This window comes from Neopsephotus bourkii, unplaced genomic scaffold, assembly GCF_033783945.1.
Source record: "Neopsephotus bourkii isolate Nb327-2 ecotype Australia unplaced genomic scaffold, CSIRO-AGI_Nbou_v1 NB_1767, whole genome shotgun sequence".
Lineage (NCBI taxonomy): Eukaryota > Metazoa > Chordata > Aves > Psittaciformes > Psittacidae > Neopsephotus > Neopsephotus bourkii.
The window spans coordinates 9,757,366-9,778,061 of NW_026902241.1; the positions used below are offsets into that span (position 1 = coordinate 9,757,366).

The 20,696-nt window shown below is 42.0% G+C and overlaps 1 protein-coding gene across 4 annotated transcripts in view; it reads left to right on the forward strand.

Moving 5' to 3' along the window:
- The first annotated feature begins 211 nt into the window (after positions 1–211).
- SMOC2 (SPARC related modular calcium binding 2) overlaps positions 212–20,696 on the forward strand; it is a 139,943-nt gene continuing 119,458 nt past the window's right edge. Inside the window, exon 1 of one of the 4 annotated variants that reach the window (XM_061378813.1) lies at positions 212–890. In XM_061378813.1, coding sequence (XP_061234797.1) covers positions 816–890 — 75 coding nt within the window. In that variant the 5' untranslated portion in view covers positions 212–815. The remainder of the gene's footprint in view (positions 891–20,696) is intronic. The other 3 variants (XM_061378812.1, XM_061378811.1, XM_061378814.1) reach the window with 3 other exon arrangements.

Consider the following 20,696-nt stretch of genomic DNA (forward strand, 5'->3'; position numbering starts at 1 on the left):
GTGTCGGGGTGCATAGGGGCGCTTTCCATCGCCTCCCCCGCTAGCCAGGGGCTGTCAGTATCTGCACATGTTGATTCAGCAGGAGGCGTGGGGGGAATGAACTCTGCGGGGGGAGCAAACCGGCCCCCCCCCCGGGAGCACCGGGGAGGGTTAATCGTCGGGGACCTGTGGGTCTGGGAGGAGAAAGCGGAGGCCGGGCTGGGGAGGGGGGAGGATAAGAGGAAAAGGGGAAGAGCGGCTCTGTGAGGTCGCACACCGCCAGCCTCCGCAGCTGCGGCAGTGCCTTCCTGCGGGCTCCCGCCGGCGCGGATACTGGAGGGGTAGAGTGAGAGGATTCTCCCTTCCCGTCCCAATCTTTTCCTCCCGCTTCTCCCGCCACCGGAGAGGCGAAGCGGCAAGGGAAAGACAGCGATTCCCAGGGCTAGGCAGCAGCCCGTGTGAGGCGGAGGGAGGTGCGGAGCCCCGAGGGAGGCGGCGGGGTCCGGCGGATCCCCGCGGCAGTGCCTGTGCGGCGAGACGGCGAAAGGGGAGAAGCTGAGGCTCGGGAGCATCTCCGAGCCGGGGCTGGCTCTTGAGTAGCGAGGGAGGGACACGGAGAGAGGGAGAAACTGCAGCCTCCCTGCTATACACCCGTCCCCAGATTACAAGGGCTGCGGTGGGGAAAAAGAAAATAGAAGACCTCAGCTGGGACCTCCCAGCCGGAGCGATTGAAAAGGAGCCAGAGTAGGCGTCGGGGAGGGGGAGCGACACCCCAAGGAGAGTCCCCCTCCTCCGCTTCCCGGAGCCGCTCCGTGCCCACCGGGCGCTGCCTCAGGATGTGGGTGCCACTGTTGCTGCTGCTGCCGGAGCTGCTGCCCGCAGTGCCGGCCCAGAAGCTCTCCGCCCTCACGGTAAGCCCCCTCCGCCTCCGGGCGCTGTGCCCCCGGGGCGCACCTGAGGGGCCCGGTGCGTTTCCCTGCGCGGCGTGCGGACCTTGGCTGCCGGGAGACAGGCAGAGAACGGAGCTCGCAGCCCGGCGGGAAGCCCTGCAGCAGCTTGTCCCGCACCGCGGGGCGCGGAGAGCGGCTGGCATCGCCGCCCCTGCGCGTCTGTCCCGGGGAGCACACGGCCCATGGCAGCTAAGTGGAAGTTTACTGTGGGTCTCCGCAGAGCTTCGGGCCAATGTTAATGTCCGCGTTAGTGCTTTTATTTTCCCTAAGCGGAATACTGCTGCAGTGAGGTCTGCTTTTGGACCGTCTTGGGTTGACCGATTTGGCTTTATTTTTAATTATAAAGCAAAGTGAAACAAGCCTCTTTGGCTATTCCAGGCTCCGTGGTGCTAAACATGGAACTCTGCTTAGAGATGGGTGAGCCAATTCATTAGGCTTGCTAAATAAGCCATAAGCACTTCTGTAGCCAAGACTTGAGGTTTGCAGCTAATAGCTCGGTTCAGTCTTCTTGTAGAGCTTGCAGTGTTTGCAAAGCTATAATTAATGCAATCTGTAGAAATAAAAACATTTTCCTTAAATGTGTTTTTAAACAAGTGCTTGAGTAAACATAACGGACAGCTAGTACGTCTTTCAAGCTGTTTTTAAGTGTTTTGGTGAAGGCTCTGCCCTTTGGAGTTTATTATGTTAAAGTTACAGGCAGTTGCAAAGTGAAATAGACCCTATTTTTGTCTTTCATAAAACTTCTGTAAAATACTGAAAGGTGGTTTTTTTTTTTTTTTTTATTTTTTTATTTTTTTTTTTTTTTTTCCTTTTTGGGTAAAGGGGTATAGGGAAAGCTCAAGGACACATGGCAGTGGGGGATGGCTGAGCTGATCGTACCTGAAATTCTTGAGAAAAAGTTTTGCTCCTTGTCTAATTTTTTTTGGAAAAACGATTTGTAGATTCGAAGCTGCTAACTGAAACCTTGAAGGAATGAATTTGCTCCATGAATTTTGTTTTCTGTGGCATTTGAAAGTGTGGGACAGATGGAGTCAAGTGATGCTCATCTCTTTAAGCACCTCATTTGACGTACCCTTAGGCTGTCAGGTGATATGTACTATTATAGTTAACAGGTTAACATTGCGATTTAATTCCAATCTCACTTTCTCAAATGTGCAAGCAGCATTCACAAGACATTATATGTTATATTCTTTCTTCTGCCCATTAAAAAGTTCCAAATATCAGTGTGGAAGTAAACTGGAAATGCTACCAAAACTTAATTTGTCCAAGTGTGAAATAAGACTGATTGTGACTGTTTTAACTTCTTTAAATGTTCCATGACCCAAATGATGCCAAAGTCTTTTAACAGATGTATATAAATCACTGCTGAATCTGTCATTTGGCAGGTGGTTACCTGCCTCACAAAAAGCAAGAAAAATCTGGCCAAGGGCAGTTACTCAAACTCTTTAAAAAATATATGTCATAGACTTGTTCAGATGTAAATGACTTTGGTGTAAGCTGAGAGATGTCTGAAGTCCCTCTGTTACCTCTTTCACCCATTCAGAGTGTGTGTTGTTCATCTCTGTACTGTGTAGTAGTGCGCATCTTTATGAACCATGCCCAGAAAAGTGAATCCTAGTGTATTCTCCTCCTGCTACCAAAAAGGTGATGGCTTTGGAGATGTTATGCTTTTGGGCTGAATTAAGATTGGGGTAGCTAACTTTGTTAGTAAAGAACTCTAGGTTCTCCTGTTTTTCTGCTGCCTGCACTCTTCTTTCAGAGATGGCTAGCCTGCATGAATACTAGCCGACATCAGAAATGCTGCCATAAATTGGATAATGAACAGACACCCGCAGGAAGAAAACAGCACACATACACTACACTCATAGGCACACACATTTTTCATCTTCCGGCAAGACTAAACTTTGCATGAGGCAGGTTTATTTCTCCTGTTTGTCTACTTCCTTGTTTAAACAACAACAACAAAAAAGCAATGCTATTACAGCAACAAATACCACAGCAGTAAAGCACCCTTTACTCCTGCAGTCATTTTGCTTACAGCTCACAGACTGCATAACCCCTTCCTGCATATGCCTTTCTTAATATTCATGGATAGTATCTGTATAATTCTAAGGAAAAATAAGCCAAGGCTGTGTAGAAAGACCAAGAAACTATGACTTTTATCACCTGCTGTGCCAGTGTATGGTGACGGAGAATTACCATTCTTTTCTGCACAACAGATAAAGATTTTGGTTTTATCTGTGGTAAGAAGAATAACAGAGAAAGACTGGTATTTTCACAAATAACTAGAGGCCATGGCGACAAAGCATGTTTCACTGTGGGCCCAAGTTTCATGAAAACTGCAGGATGATATGAGGAGGGTGAGCACATCCCTGATGGTATCGCACTGTCATGAGTATGGGCAGCTTGTTTGCCTAATGGTGGAAATACCAGGGGCACAGTCTCCTTAACTGCAGTGGTAAATCTGCTACAAGATGAACCTTAGTGATGACACAATAATAAATTTAGTTTCCTCTAGCAAAAGTGTCTCTAAAGTTAAGGTCATCTTCCAAAAGATGACTGGATGAATCAGGTTTTTTTCCTTGCCTGGGTGTTGAACAGCTCTGGGTTCTAAGTGATAAACTGCATGATGGCTGGGGAGGGAGCAGGGTGTCAGTGTGTCTTTATGCATATTTTCATCTGTCTGAACAGATTTCTGTGCTGTTTCAACGTTTATGTCCTTGCTGATTCCAGAAACAGAGCAAGAATTTGCCATGGTTTAACCCTAGCTGGGAACTAAGCACCATGCAGCCACTCACTCAGTTCCCCTTCTCTGCCAGTACGCCCTCTCAGTGTTGTAAACCATGACATGTAACTTCTGGAGAAGACTTTCAGTAGTTTACAGAGCTGTACCCCTGTTTTGTCAGGAATAATATTTTTGCATTTCACTGGGGCAGAAATGCTCAGAACAGCCACCCATGTCTGTATTTCAGGTAAATACGTGATTGTCAGATACTGGAAGTTTTGCAGTAGTCCACTAGCAAGACATTAATTTTCATACAAATAACACCTCCAAGAGATTCCTGATTGCCTAACTTGTGACTTCAGGTCTTCAGGGACTGATGAGCATATAGCTTCCTATAACCTTGATGATAGCCATCAGGACAATTTAAGGCAGGTGGATTCATCAGAGTAGTCAGCAAACAGTTCTGATGCACCAGGCAGTCTAGATCTGGTCCCCCTGTCTTTACAGCTATGTCTAAAGTCAGTGTATGAGTGTTGTAACAGTTCTTTCTCTGCTCAAACTGTAGACCCAGTCAGCACTCACTTGGGTCCCTCTCTATGTGCCAGGGTAGAGAAGGAACATGAGGGGTGGGCTGATTCACACCTAAATCCTCATTTTGGAGCCAGGATGTGCATCAGGGTCTACGAGTTTAGAAGTTCTTATGGGTTCACTCGGTTAGAGATAGACCAACGCGACTTTGAGTTTGTACCAGTCTTGGCCTCTTGTCATCAGAAAATACTCTTTGCTAAAGTTGCTCCTAGACTCTGATCTTCTGGGTAGGAGCATATTGCAATGATAAGCAAAGTGAGGGGAAACACAGTATTCCACTTCTGAATTGCTAACTGAGCCACAGTTACAAAGATAGAGCCAAAGAGTATTACTTAGTATTATATTTATTGTTATTTCAAATAAACAAACATTGGCAACAGAACAATGGCTTTCATTCCGGGAAGGTAGGCTGAGAGCAGTCTCATAAGAAACGGTAAGATCTGGAGGGACTCTAGCCAATTTGGCTGCTCCTGGTTTTTCCTCCTCTTGTGTCAAATACTAACGTAAAACATTCTTACATTCAAAAAAATACCTTAAGTAGCCTGTCCTTTTGCCTTGTTTATGGAAAGGCAGGTAACAGTCTGCAATACTTGTAAAGTGTTAGAATGTGCAATGCTGAATTTTATTCTGATCTGTTAGATGCACAGTTTATTTCTGGATGTGTGAAACCGAGGAGAGCTGAGCCTTATTGACGTATTAGGGGAATAGTCATATCTTGAAGATACACATACTTTTGTTTTGAAACACAGTGTTTTAAAGAAAGCCCATTTTGTTGTTCAAATAAGTAAGTTTATGATCATTTCACTTACCAACACACTTTGTTTATGCTGTATTTTTGGAACCATCAGCTTATCTTGTATCTCAGTTGCAGTGTTGTGTGTGTGCATGTACTCGTACACACAGTAGTGCTGCTTATTTTAAAATCTTGGTGACTTAATCTACAAACTATCTAATTTTATTCTTTCAAAGCCTTGTCCTTCTCAATACAATTTTCATCCTAGATCTAACAAAGGAAGAAAGTTCGCTTGAAAACACTTCTTGAAATGAACACCTCTGCCTGTTTAAAGTTCTTTTCATCAGAGACTGAAAATTTCAGGGAACAATTGTTTCCTTTTTCTCCCTTGGCACAGGCTTTGTGAGTATTCAATAGCATTTAATGCACTGGATAGCTTCCACAGCACTCACCAATATAAGACGGACCACTAAGGTAGTTCAGTAAAGCGAAGCTAAACACAATCAAAGCTTTCCAAGTTAAGGACCTATTTGGATGGCGTCTGCAAACACAAACATTTGAAAAAGTTACTCTAATTGTGACTGAAAAACCAAGACCATAAATAAACCTGTAAGTGGCTCCAGATCCTACCAGCATTGTTACTGCAAATGGGCATTGGTAAAATCAAGGGTACATCAGCTCCGAAAATAAAACACTTTCAACAATGCTTCCTTCCAATAAACTCGCAATGCACTTCCCACTAAAAAAAAACAAAAACAAAACCTGGGAGAGTTATTATTGAAAGAGTCAGCAAATCTTTTGATCAGGGGTTAGAAGCAATTTTTCTGCATGCAGCCAACATAAACTGTACCTTATAATGTGAAAGACGTAATGGGGATGGCAGGTTGACTGCACAACCATAAGATTTTAAAACTGGAATTCAATAGGAGAAATGAACGTGGGTGGGGAGGCAAGAGAAGGACAGCGGAAACAAACAAAAGTGTAGATTGTGCGTATTTTGGCCAGTTGTGGTGATTTCATCCATCCCCTATTGCCCACTGAATACCTCGAGGAACAGCTGTATGTATTCCTTGAGAGCTGGTAAACCTCAAGGTTTGGTTCATTTTGAGAAGCCTCCAAAAGTTTAGCTGCTATCCAAAACCTATCTGAACCCTGTTCATTTGGAAGTTGGGCTACAAATCTTTTCAAGACCTGGCTCACTCAGGACTTTGCTAGTGTTTCCATTTCTTCGGCCAGACCAGCCTCACCACAGGCACAGCCATTTTCATGGTATTTTGGTACTTCCATTTCCTGTCAGGCCTGAGACTAGGAAGTGCAGAGGCGCCTGAAAATTAAAAACTGAGTAAGAAAGAGTTGCGATCAAAGGCCTATTTTTGAACGGCAAATGAAGGTCTGAGTTTGGTTTAAGAATGGCATTTTGTATCTGAACAAATGCATACGTTCTTGGGGAAGCTGCAGGATGAATGGAGGTTACATTTTGCAAAGGATTCAGGGGGTTCCAAACTTTTAGTATTTCCTTTAGGATCAAACCCCAAATGCTTCATAATTTTCTGGTTGATTCAATATTGTGTTTTGAGGTAGACTTTAAAATGTTCTGATGAAAGATTCACGATGAAGATCATTTCACGGTGAAGAGTTGGAATGCTTTCTTCATAGCCAAAATGGTTTTTCACTGTGTGAATTATGCCCTACCCTCCTCTGCCCCTCTACTGTCTTCTACAACAAAATCCTGGCGTTGCCAATCATTTTGGTCTCTATGGCCCCATGTAGTCTAATGGGATATGCTTCTGTTGATGTTTCTCTAGCCACTTCTGGTTGTTAATTGATAATCACTGCCTTCATGTTTTTTTACAGTGATAGATAAAACAGTTTCCAGTGCAGCACTAGCCATGAACCTGAAAAGAAGAAATGCTTCAGGAAAAAACTTGAAGTTTGCAATTGTAATATTACATAGAATAGTTTATGCTGATTGAAAAGGAAGGATAACTTAAGATGCAGCAAGAAATTTGCCATAAGCAAAGAACTGAGCAGAGAAGAGCAGGTATAGCTTTTTTTTCCATCACTTTTCAAATCTTTGCCTAGTTGCCCCATTACATAGGGAATTGGTCTGGATTGTAGCCATTGGTGTGGAGCAATGGTTTGCATGAGATACAAGGACACAAACTGGTTATGGAGAAGTGAAAGCTACCCAAAAGTGTATGGCTTGGTATTAGATTGATGGGGTAACACTTAGCAGCAGAGGGTTTCTTAATATGACTTTAGCAAATTATGAGTGGTCTTCAAAGAAGCAAAGTTAACGTAGTGTCACGTCTTAACCACAGAACTCGTGAATTAAAGTTTGTGTGGAGTCAGTCCCCTAAACACAAACTTTACCTAGTTCTTGCAGAAGAAATTACATTGGTGAGTTAGTAACTGCCCTTCAGTGTTTTTTTTTTTTTCCTCCCCTTTCCAATTTATTAGCTTTTAAAAATGGTCACTAAGTATTTCATCAGCTGCTGAGAAACCAGGCTGATAGAGAATACATCCTAGAATTCTTGTTGGGATGGAAAGAGAAAACATTTCCTGAAGGCGATCCTTTCCAGCTCTCTTCCTGGCTTGCTCAGTGTGCTGCTAGAAAACTTGCTCAAGAATGTTTGCCTCATACCTAGGATTTTGTTTTCTTTCGTTTACTTTAAGCTGCTTGTTCTGTCATCTTCTGGGTCACTGAGTAAAGATCTTTTTTACTTCTGTGTTACCTTAGATTCGTTTTGAGGATGTAGTAGTATACTTTCCTGTCCTTTAGGTGTTTGTTTTTAAACTGTATACAAACTAGCTGTTATGCATATGCTATAAATCTTTGACTGTCTGTCTTAGAGCACCTGAAGTGTACTTAAAACAAAGAAAAACTCCATTGCTCTGGAATGCTCTTTTTATTCATGCCATGGCTGGATGCTGTGTTTTACAGATTTTTAGGATACAACTCCTGCTGTAAAATGCTCACAGTGTTTTGTTCAGGCTAGATTTATCATAAGTTTATCTATATTCTGACCTTTGTTCAGTATTAAAGCAAGATACTGTCACTGAGCAAGCAGTGTAAATGGTCAGGAGCGGTCTATACATTTTTTGAAGTGAAAGTAATGTCAGATAAAGAAACATTTTAATGCTAATCAGAATGGACTCACCATAGTCCTTGTAGCAAGCTGCAGTACAAAGAAAACCTACAGACTGCAGGCATGTGTGGATGTCAGGGAGGGAAGGCAATGGGTCAGTTTCATTACCTTTCTCTTGCTCTTGGCTGGAATGAAGTGGAGGAGTGGTGAAGTTTAGTCTGAGTGAAGGTCTGCCATTGAGTCTCATTACTACTTTGAAGGAGGGCCAGAAAGGAGGGTGACATTTTGGTGGACACACAAACCATTTAACTATATTTTCACCATAACATGACCATGTGAACAGAAATGTTAAGCCAGATCAAGTGTCCTGAAGCATCACAGAGCTCAAAGTGTGTGATCTGCCTTGGATCTAAATCATGCAATCTAAAGGACCTTTTTTTTTTGCTAGGTGCTGCTCTTTACAGTGGCATCTTTCTGCTAATGGTAAAGTTTAGGGTCTGGGGCCTCTTTATGGAGAATACAAGGTGGAAATATGGCACTGGTGTCATACCAGAAAGGCTGAGTTACTAAAATGTGAGAGCTGATACATGCATAAGGCTGTGAGGCTGATACATGCGTGCCATGTTGGCTGCAGTGCACTTGCCTTCGTCTTGACTTCCTATAGGCATCCAAACACCCTGGATTCCCTTTTGGCATGGCGAGGTGAACCTAATGGTCATAAACGGAGTGCTATTATCAAAGGCAGGTATTGTAAGGACATGTTGAACATGGCTTGCGAACTAGGTCTGGTTCAGTTGCTCCAGTAAACATATTTGTCCTCATGTTCATCTGCATAGCTGAAGAATTATTTAATGCATTTAATCACAGTGTTTTAATTAGTTCTTATTTGCTTCAGCATCAACATTGATGCTACTTAGTGCAGCCAAAAGGGTGCCAATGGAGCTGACCTATGCTCTGTAAGGTTGGTCACTGTTTGCCACCTTTTTATGCCAGTAGTGCTGTATAGCACCACTCAAGACTGGTGGGTAGCCATCCTATGAACTGATGTGCCTGATAGAGTGAAAAAATAACTTTTTTGAAGTAAAAATTTTTATCAAATAAATGAAATCAAGTAAGTAAAACCTGGTCCCAAGTGAGCTACCTTGTAACAGAAGAGAGTATAGATTCTAAAGATGCCTTTGCCCCTGCAACTGGATTCAGAAATGAAACAGACTAGCAACAAAGAAACTAAAGAAAGCTTTGACTTGACCATACATTTATTGGTTTAGTAAATTATCTCATATTTTTGAGAGGCAGCCGTCAAAGACTTGAGAGACGTGAGATTAAAAATCAGAGAGGGGAGTCTATACAGGTCTTTCTACTTTTCTGCTCCTGTCCATTCCGTTGCAAATACAGCCTTGTGGCATCACTTGCGCAGCATCCTCAGGGCCAGGGGGGTCACCTGTCTTCTGCGACACTTCAGGGATCCACCACGGGAGGGGGTACAAGAGCAGCACGGTCTTCTCGGTCCCTGCTGAAACACGAATCTGAAATGGGAAACAAATCTCAACAGCAACTATTGGAAGGTAGAATACCGTTCTGTGAAAAGAAAATGTCTTTAATGGCATGGCTTGCCATGACATTAACTAACCATTAGACTCGTGAGAGCTCAGAGCAGGCTGGTATGGACTATAGGGAAAATATGGCCTAACATATGAGCTGATCTTGACTGTGGGACACCAGGAGGGATTCAGCCTGCAGAAAGTGTATGACCTGTTCATTTCATTGCATTTATCCATACTGTTTCTTTTTGTGTCATTTATTACATGAATTCTGGTGAGAAAGACAAAACAAAGTGGACAACTTATTTTCCACACTGTATTTAATGGGATTATGTTTCCAACTGTGCTCTCCTGGGAAGGCAGTTTTCAAGCATGTCAAATTTTTGATAGATTTCAGCCTAAGTGGATTTCGTGGCAAATTTGAACTTTGAACAGGAGGTTTTATCTTTCCATTTTGTTTCCTCCTTGAAAAGTTCCATAAATTATGTTTCTGAGAGGAAGGGAAAGATTTTTTGAAAGAAGTGTTCATTTGGTAAATTGCTCTTCTGTTTAAGTTTCCCCTTTCCAGGTGCTGAGTGACTCCCAGAGCAAAAGTTCTGTCATTGCTTGGTGATGGACTTCCATTAGTTTGCAATAAAATCACAAGGCAATATTAATGCACTGATAATTGATTTCTTTCTCAAGGAAAAATGGCAAAAAGCAGAGTTCAAATGCCTATTTGTCTGCATCTAGTGCAGTAATTTTCTCTAGTCCAGAATGAGTGCCAGTGCTGCTCTTCTGAAATGTCTGTGTTTGTGTATGTTTATGGATGCAAGACCAGATGAGATCCAAGGCAATAAGAGAGTCAGAGTTATTTCCTACTAGATGGCAAAGACAGATCTGACACCACGATGGAAGAATGTCTGATAGAGATTGCTTTCTGCATCTCAGTGGCTGCTGAAAACTCCACAGAAGGATAGACACAGCACTGCTGTGCTAACTGGTGAGAGAATCACCGATTCACAATAAATGTAGTGTTGAGGTAAAACCAAAGAAAACAGCTGGCAGAAACTGATGGTAGGGGCGAGGCCAGAGGAGCTCAAAGTTGCCCTCCTTTGTGACTCATGTTTTGACTGGGCTGTCTCTGGCCTCTGCAGATCTTTCTCCAGCCTTCTGCTTCCCCATACAGTTGATCTTCCTTCCTTAGTACATCTTCTTCTTCAGTATTTATGTGCCTTGCTTATTTGTAGACTGTAAGCTCTTTGTACCATGTTTTGGGCAAAAGTCTCATTCTTGGTTGACCCTCTTGGTATATCATCATTATCAGGTTCAGTAATAAATAAGAGTAAATCTTGAATGACACTTGTTTACAGATGATGCTGAACACAGATAATAGAGGGTATATAAATCATGTCAGGCAAGTAGTTGTGGCCGCAGTCTGATTCTTTACATCCTCTACATAGTATTCAGGCTGCTACTTCATTTTTCTTTCATTTTTTCTTTCTTTTTTTTTTTTTTTTTTTTTTTAAACTAATCTACCTTTTGTAAAGAATTGGAGCACTCAATTCAACAATACAAGATGAAATGAGCAAAAGGGTCTATTCCCTAGTCTTGTCATGCTGCTGGCCGAAGGGTTCTGCATAGCGCAGTGGGCCAAGTGTCATCTGCTTGGTATTTCCTGACTTGTATGAGCTTAATGTTTCAACCTTATCATTGCCCTGAAGCTGGGGTTCTCAGGCTGTGGTATGTGTTTCCTTTCATGGTGCAAAATTCTTTCTGCCCTAAAGAAAAAAAATCCCAAAAACCCCAAAAAAACCCTGAACCAACACAGCCTGGTCTTTCCTTGAAAGAATAAAGGGAATGTTGGGATGTTTCTTCCTATTTTTGCATGTAGTTCAGCATGGAGCTGGAAATTTTTTTTAACCACTGCTCTTCACTACCTTTTCTTGAGGGAGAAAACAAGATTGGTCTGGGTGCAAGATACTAACATCCTATGGTTACATATCAAAGAGCTGAGAGCTGTTCTTGCTACTGCATTCACCACCTCTTGGATATGCTCTCTTTTTCTATAGCAGCAGCATGAAGAACCCTCTGCAAAAAGGCTCTTTTGACAACCTCAAAATGTTGTTGAGCATTATCGAGGAGCATAGATCTTCCTATATGCTACCTGGGGCTTCAAAATGTTACCCATCAGCTGCAGTAAATTCCCTAGATTGCCATCTCCTACCTTAAGACTACCCATGGCAGTTATATGAGTGTATGCAGGGGTCTACTGTATACATTCCCATGTAATGTTTTTCTTTCTTTTGTTTTCCAGCAACAGGAAAAGCCACTTTTTATGTGGTTTAAAATTCCCATATGGGGAATTTAAATGGGATTAATAACCAGGATTTCATATTTTTTTTTTTTCCGCTGGAATTTATGCAATTTGGTATGGCCACGTTGATCTGAATTATTTTTGTTTGTGTGTTTTGGTCTAAGGAAAGGGATGATGCATAGGAGATTTGTATTAGTTTTCATTTGACAAGCTTTCTAAGTTGTTAGGTTTTGATTGTGCTGGAGATGCTGCAGGGCAGCAGTGTTTGGTAGCTGATTAATTTGTGTTACCTAAAGACTGAAAAGAACACAATCTCCCTTAAAATCTCAGATCAAGTCCACTTCAGGAACTGCCTCAGGCGACAGTTTGTTTTATTTTAGTAGCTCTCTTGACCATCATCCTAAATGAATAAAGAGAGCTTTTACTGCTTGAATTGCTTATGACAGAAGCAATCAAAAAGTTACAGTTTCTCTCCTTGATACAAATCCAAATAATTTCTTAAAAACCTGCTATCCTGAGTCTTCTCTGCACCCCTGGGGGTGAGGAAACACCAGAGTGAGATCCATTTTACAACCGTGTCAGGAAATCACACTCATTTCATACAAGTAAGGAGCACCCAGAAGTGTTCAATGAAATTAGGTGGTTACAGCTAGGACTAGTCCCGTGTAAAAATTCACTGTTTCCACCTGACTGCAGTTAAAGCAGTGTCAGAGGTGCAGTGAAATTCCCTGAAGGGATCTTCATATAAATGAGTTAAACATTAGAAAGAGTGTGCATGATGGATGGAAAAGCCTGAGAGAAATGACAAATCTATCAAAGCTGCAGGGGGTCAAAGTTCATATTCGACAGCTATTTTGTGGTATGCAGGATGTCTCTCAGGAAGAGCCCCGCAGCTATCTGCTGTCAGCAGCAGCAAAGCAGGTGTGCGCTTGTGTCTGAAAGAGGCAGAGATGGATGCTTTCTGTTTCTCATACCTGGTGTTTCTTGTTTGAATGCAGGTCAACACCTTTTGAAACTCTGTGATTATTTTTTAATGTTTCTGGTTTTGCTAGAGCACTACTGTTTAGAGGAGTGACATTTAGATGTTGTTAACAAAGTACAATTGGAGCTGATTACTTAATTTCGTATCAGTTCTTTGTGACTGTAAATCGGCCTGAGGGCTGCGTATGTCATATGCACACATTCTGTGTCCTGCATTGTTTAAAAAGAGGTGGGATGTGTGCCAGGTGTCTGCAAGGCAGTTCAAATAGTGGAACAACGTGGGTGAGGGGAAGTGAGACAGTTTGCCCCCTTGTACGCTGTTTTTAGAGATCAGAAATGATTCTGACTCACCATGATGCAGACCCTTCTGATAAAGCTCCAGCTTCTGTCCTGGCCCTCTGGAATATCAGTTTGCTTTTGTATGCCTCATGTGATTTGGAGAGTAGAAATGCCTGAGACAAGCACTCAACATAAGTAAGTTTGGAGCTCTCTGATCATGTCCTATGTGTCATGGATAGAGCTGCTGCAGGTGTCGCTGGACACATGTGCCAGAGGGTTTGTATGACAGCAATTCAAATATTCCACACTCTTTATTAATGGATATGTCCAAACTTCTCCACTACATCCCCCTGAGTCCAGTGGGAGCTTGACCAAGTCGAAGTTGGACATGTCTGTGTCCTCTTGACTCTGGAACAAGGGAATCTTTATTTGCTTTCCGGAAAGGAATGAAGAAGAATAAACTTGACTATGGCTCTCCCATGTAAGGGCAGAAGCGTAAAGAGGAGCTTGGAGATGATTGCAATACCTGAAGCTGAAACTGTCAGTGAGCATCTTTGAATGTGAAACCTCAGACATGTGACAAAATTGGTTGGTTTGGGTGGTGGGACTGTTCATAGCCCTGCCGCTCAAATAAAACAAACGTGTTGGCAGCTTTTTATACATACAGGTAGAAAATGATCAACAGAAGGATACGACCGTGTATATACTTACAGAGGAATGGCACAATATCACCTCTCGCTGCTTTCTGTTGCTACTGAGTGTTACTTTCTTGAATCAACCTTGTCATCATGTTTGTTTCTTATATATTGTTGACAAATGTGTGTGTCTACGGAACTTAAAGTTCGACTGAAATAGCCACTAATCTCTGAAATAAGATTTGATAAAATCCTGTCTGCCTTTCACTGCAGGGCAAATCCAGCTCACTCTCTTGAAGGGGTTGATAAATCGGAGCTAAATCCCAAATCCACCAAAACCATTATTACAGGACTGTTGGTTCAGGGTTTTTTTGGTGAAAATCATTGTTTTGATCATGGCAGCAAGGAGAAAATCTCTTCCAAGATACAGCCATTCTTCAATGACATGCTGCAGGAAAGCTCCAGAGACTGTTCTGGGAGCCAAAGACTGGCTGAAAGATAATACCTGAATGTGGTGGAGGCACTGGCTCAGGTGAAAATAGAAGCGAGCACAACCTGGAAGAGACAGTAATCAAGGTCAACAGAATGGGGAGATGTACTCAATGCAAAAGCATGGGGAGAAAAAACCCGAGTCTCAGTATTTTTTGGTTTTAGTTTTTTTTTTTTTATTCGAAATGTCCTGTTTGTTCCAAAATAAAGTGGGCTATAAATAAAATGGACACATTTTTATAAACTTCATGTCCTACAAGCAAGCTATAAGGCAATCTCTAAAAGTTTTCATGTTACAGCTGTTATCTCCACATACAACTCTGTTAAATTAGAGCTAAAGCCATGTATGTGTGCTGTTCATCAACATAATCATTAAGAAAAGATCATGGAACTGGAAGTAGTGAGATACCTGCTATGCATTCTGACCACATTATATAGGCAAACCCATACAGTGTGTATTGGTTTTACAATGCATGTTTGTCTTCTAAGATCACACCTCTCCCATCAGTCCTGCTGTCTCCCTATGGCTTGGAATCCTGCCTGAGCTTGATTGCAATACATAAAGTGAGGCTCCTGTCGCTTACCTACTGCTGCCTTACCTAAGAATCTTCCTTGTTGTCCAGAAGTGTTTTCAGATTGTGTTAAAACTCCTTCTGCAGATTGCATATGAAAGCGTGTAATGTGGGGGTTTTATTTTCAACAGCCAGCCTCTGTTTTAGTAAGTGTATGATGCATGAAATTGGCTGATGCTGTTATTTCAGTTAATGTGGCCACTATTCCCTCATGGCCATTAACTTGAAGCTGTGAATGGTGCTAGGAAATGAAGGGTTGGACTTTCAGTGTACAGATCACTTGCATTGTTTCTGCAGCACATTGATCAAGGCTTTAAGCTTTTTCTACCCCAGAAATCTCTGCTGCTCACTGTTTTGCTTTCTCAAACAGCTGTTGACTGTATGATGTCTCTCAGATAGACTTTTTTATTCATCACGCTTTTCATGTCAAAGGTGAAGCCCATTGCACTATTGCTATTTCATTTTCCAAATTACATTAGGATGTGTGCCATGGGAATCCATTTAACTGTCACAGTGTTGTTCAAATACACTGTAACTTGAATCAAACACTTGGCAGATTTAGCCTGATGGACTGTGAATCCAGATGTTATCCTTCTTCTGCTCATCACCTAATAAAATACATACCCAATACATTTTTACCCTAGGGATAATTTATCAGCAGCACTCGGTTTCATTATGGATGCTTCCCTTACTCTGCAGAGGGTGGCAGAACTGTCCAGTGGAGAAGTGCAGTTCTACTTTACATAGCAAGTCATTTTGGAGTTTGTATGGTGACCACTTCCTCTTATAAAGCATATATTGGGACCTAGTCGTCAGGCTGCAGTAACGGTTAACTTGCTGACATTGTGCCTGCAATGTCTCTCAGAACCAGAGAAGACACAAAAATTGGGCAAAATTGGTTGAAAAACGTTGGACAAGTATTTCTGTTTTATTCCTAGGTGACTAATAAATCACTTTTGAGTCTCCAATAGATGGCTGAGTCTAAGGACAAGCTCACACGTGAGGCACAGTACAGCTGCCCAGTTGTTCACCATCATCTCTAAAGTTTAGTTCTTCAGGAGCCTGTGGAAACTGAGCTAATGAAAAGGATGGCTCCGTCACCTACTAGAAGAGATTTGTGAAAGGCCAGAAAACATAACAGCTATAAGGTGGGATGCAAAATTAGGGAAAGAAGAGTCGCATTTATCCAGAGATAGGTGCATATATATTTGAAGGATCGAAAAAGAAAAGCACAAGAGAAGAAAGTTTTAATCAATATCACCACCCTGACAGTAAAGAATTTCTTCCTTATATCCAATCTAAACTTCCCTTGTTTAGGTTTTAATCCATTACCCCTTGTCCCTAATGAAGAGTCCACCCCCAGCGTCTCTATAGGCCCCCTTCAGATACTGGAAGGCTGCTATGAGGTCTCCACACAGCCTTCTCTTCTCCAGGCTCAACAGCCCCAACTTTCTCAGCCGATCTTCATACGGGAGGTGCTCCAGTCCCCTGATCATCCTCGTGGCCCTCCTCTGGACTTGTTCCAACAGTTCCATGTCCTTTTTATGTTGAGGACACGAGAACTGCACACAGTGCCCCAAGTGAGGTCTCACGAGAGCAGAGGGGCAGGATCACCTCCTTCGACCTGCTGGTCACGCTTCTTTTGATGCAGCCCAGGATACGGCTGGCTTTCTGGGCTGTGAGCACACACACTGCCAACTCGTGAGGCACTGGAATGGGTTGCCCAGGGAAGTTGTGAATGCTCTATCCCTGGTGGTGTTCAAGGCCAGGCTGGACAGAGCCTTGGGTAACATGGTTTAGTGTGAGGTGTCCCTGCCCATGGCAGGGTGGTTGGAACTAGGTGATCATAAGGTCCTTTCCAACCCTCACTATTCTATGATTCTATATAGCCATCTAGGTAGCCATCTAGTTCCAGGCAGTCTAGAGAAAATATTTCTCTCTTGCCTAAGACATTTACATGCATGTACTGACTCCTTTGGCTTTTTCTTTTTAGCTGATTTCCTTCTCTTTGTGGGTAGATGGCTTTTGGCTATCCGAAATTTAAAAATAATTGTTATCAGAAACAAAACGAGTGAAACCTCTACTGGCCAATCTGATTAGCTGAGTGGCTAAATGTTTTCTTTTGTGATAAGAATTATATAAGCAAAGTTACAAGTGACTAAAAATGATTTTAGCATAAAGAGGGGAGGGATGGAGAAATTTTAGCAAATTTTTAATGTTTTTTTAAAATGCAGTTTGTCTGTGACATTTTTAAACAGAGCATTTTTTAACAAATAGCTCTTCTGTTTGAATGTCTTTTCTAAACTTTATGTATTTCACTGAAATCCTGGTTTTATAGTGCTGATGTTCTTAAAGAGATGGAGAAGTAGTCATTATACTGTAGTCTAGAAATGTGTAGTAAAGCAAAGGAGTTTTGTTCCCTGAAAGATGGATGAAAGAAGTGAAGGAAGTCTAGAATCTTTTTAGGTGAGTTTTTAATTGGAAAGAACTTCAAGCAGCGGTAGTATTTCATGTGTAATGTAATATGTATGCAACTATAGGTTACTATAGTTACATGTATAGTTTTGTGGTGTATCAGTAACAGGATATCAGACAAACAGGAGCTAATACAGTTTTAAGTTTCATGAACTGAGTCCACTTCTGGAAATCTTTTCTAATCTGAAAGGCATTCTGCAGAATTTGTAAACTTCTCTGACCTAGCTTTTTGTTAGCAATCACACCATCTTATTTCAACATTGAAGACAATATAGCAGTATTCAGTTGCCTTTTTTTTTTGCAATTGCATATTCTCCTTTTGAGAGTTCCTCTATTGTTTTTAATAGGAGAATATGCATTTCTGATAAGAGATTTGGCATATAATAAAGATTTGTCTTATTTAAAAATAAGTCTATCAAGCCCTCTGTGCATAAACCCACAGCTTCAACACAGAGTGGCACAAATATCCAAATATTCGGCGTATTTTACTTAATAACTTTCAGCCTTGAAATAGCCTATAAAACCAGGCCGTATTTATGAAACATTTGAAGGCAACATAAATACTGCACAAGTTAAAATTTGAACAATAAATACTGTTTAATTGTTGTGTCAGTACAGGCAAATCACAGAGGTATATCTGATGTATAGGTGAAATTGACAGTTGAATTTTGAATCATTGTTTAGTATTAAAAGAGACTGAGATAAGACAGCTCAAGTTGTTGATTGTTACTTTTGCTAACTTTGTGACCAGGCTTATTAAAGCATTCACAGAGAGCTTCACATTTATCCCTGCAGGAATAGGTGAATTAATCAGTATCCTTCTATAACTATAATCAAAGATAAATTCTAATAAATTAATAAAAAAAAAAAAACAACCCAACCTCACAGGTTTTTTTATCTGTTTCGTACTCACAGTCTTTTATGCGTTGCAGACAATATCATCTGTAGAAGTTTAATATGTGATTTGGGAGATGTCTCCAAAGATCCATTCTTCAAACATGTCTTTGAAAAATCCCAAGCTATTTCATTTCTGTATTTTTAAAAGATGTCTTTGGTGTTATGTAGGAAATTACTTTTCAGGTTGCTTGTTTAACAGGGTAAGCCACAATTGCCTTATATTTATATCACTTGCATGATCTTAGTGTCACAGTGACCTTACCCATATAAAAATCTTTAGTCTCATAATAGCCCAGACTTGTAACCGTATTGTCTAATTACCCTGATTACCCAATGTCAAAACACCCTTGTAACCCAGTCTAAAACATCTGAATCCAACAAATTAGCATATGTAAGACCTTTTTCTCATATTATTCAATTAAAAATTATTTCCCCTTCCTCAGTCCAAAGCAAATCATTACACATCCCTCTCAGGGGACCAATTCCCTTCTACTTGAACCACTACCACTGCCAAAATCTCTTAATATGGTAAAAAATGTAACGTGAAAGGCAAGCTTTCTACATTACAGCATCAGGCACTGTGAGGACCAGGGAGCAGGAGCAGCAGGGGTTCCCCATGGGCAGCCAGAGCCCATCCCACCCCACAGTCAGGGGCAGGGCAGCAGTGGGGACCTTGGGCAGCCCCAGCCCTGAGCATTGGGAATCTCCTTGGGTATAGGCTGGTGTCAAGGTGGGAAGTTACACATAGGCTGTGCCCTGGGCCTGAGTGAGCAGAGCCATAGTGAAGATGCAGTGTGGTGGGGGCAGTGGACCTTGCTGAGGCCAAGCAGCAAGTGCTTAGCTGAGAAGTAGGTCCCACAGGTGGGGGAAGACCCAGGTGGGTTGTTCCTTCTCCAGCATTGCCTGGGAACTTCTCTGCAGTGACTGCAGGGCAAAAGAGGTGGCCCACAGCTGTGCTGCCTCCCCATTGACCCTGAGCCCAGGCAGCCAGACCTTTATGAAAAGCACACTGTCATGACCTGTACATAGAGGTCCATCATCATGTTTAAACCCTACAATCCAGAATGCACCCTAAAAAATAGCTGCATAATCTGCAAAGTAATTCTTCCAATGAAGAGCTGTAGCAACCAGAGTTTTGATCTGGAAAAGATGCCAGAAATCAGCTTAAGGGAAGCAAAAGCCAAGCTGCTTCTAGCAGTACTACAGGACAGAAAGTGTTGGTTGGTGGCAGCGTAATAATGCCAGTAAACCACCTCTGCATTCCATTTGATGTTGTCTAGTGTTCATTGTACTTTGCATAATACAGATTTTATAGTTTTAAATTGCTATGAAACACGCAGGCCATGGAGGAAATGAACCTCTGACTTGATCACTTATGTTATGTTGAAGCTGCTTTGTTATTCATGAGTGAAGACTTTTCCCTTGTAGAAGAATTACAAACAAGCTAGCATAATACTTAACCTAAGGATCTCACCATCCCCTAAGTCAGGAAAACAGAGACCAGTCTCAAGGGAGAATCTGGGGAAAGCTAGAAAAATGCAACCATCTGTATAGAAGATGGTCTCAGATGGACTGTGAAAGCAATGTGTCCCACGGCCTGAAAGCTAATCACCCATTACGTCTAGGGAGCACTAGTCTTTGTAGGTTCCCACATTACCGAATATTTTTTGCAAGACAGCGGTTACTAGACTGTTGACCACTCCTGTTAGTACATTTGACATGATAACCAGCACGCAGATAAAGCTCTCCCATCCACAAACTCCTCGGGTGTGAGCCGGAACAAGCTATAACAGGAAATTAATAAATTGCTTTCCTCATTGCTTTCCCTGCTTTCCACATCATATAAACAGAACAGTTCAAGGAAACCTTGTGAAAGCATGGGTAGGCTGCCAGGGACAGAAACTGCAGAGGGGATATGTCCACATCTGTCTGTGTGCATGCCTGTGTGCCTGTGTACAGGTGAAGGAAGCAGGACAGGTGCTTTGTAACTTTCACCAGTACATAGCTAAGTATTGTGTTGTAGGAGACCTCATAGATCTGTGTGTTAGCATGGCACAGTGCCCAGGCTGCTATGGCTTTCAGAGCCAAGCAACACTGAGTAAACATAGACACCTATATCAACACTAATGTGGCAGTACAGTTCTCCACCAGGTAGTGAAGGGATGCTATAGATTACTATGTTTGTAGTCATCAGATACATTTTTCACTGTTTTCAAACTTCAGAAGATTGAACTGAATCAACAAGTTGTAGGTAACTAACAGACGTGACTTGCCTTCAAATGTTCAGCCCAGAAATGCCTTGATGAAATCAGTTTCTATTATCTTGCAAAGTCTGGTCAGAAATAGATGTGGGCCCACAAAAACTGATCTCATGTTGACAAAAGATCAAATTTCATGCCTTGTCTTTGCAGTTATGAAACTAAAGGTGCTTGCCAGCATCAGGTTTTCTGAGACAAAAAGAAAACTC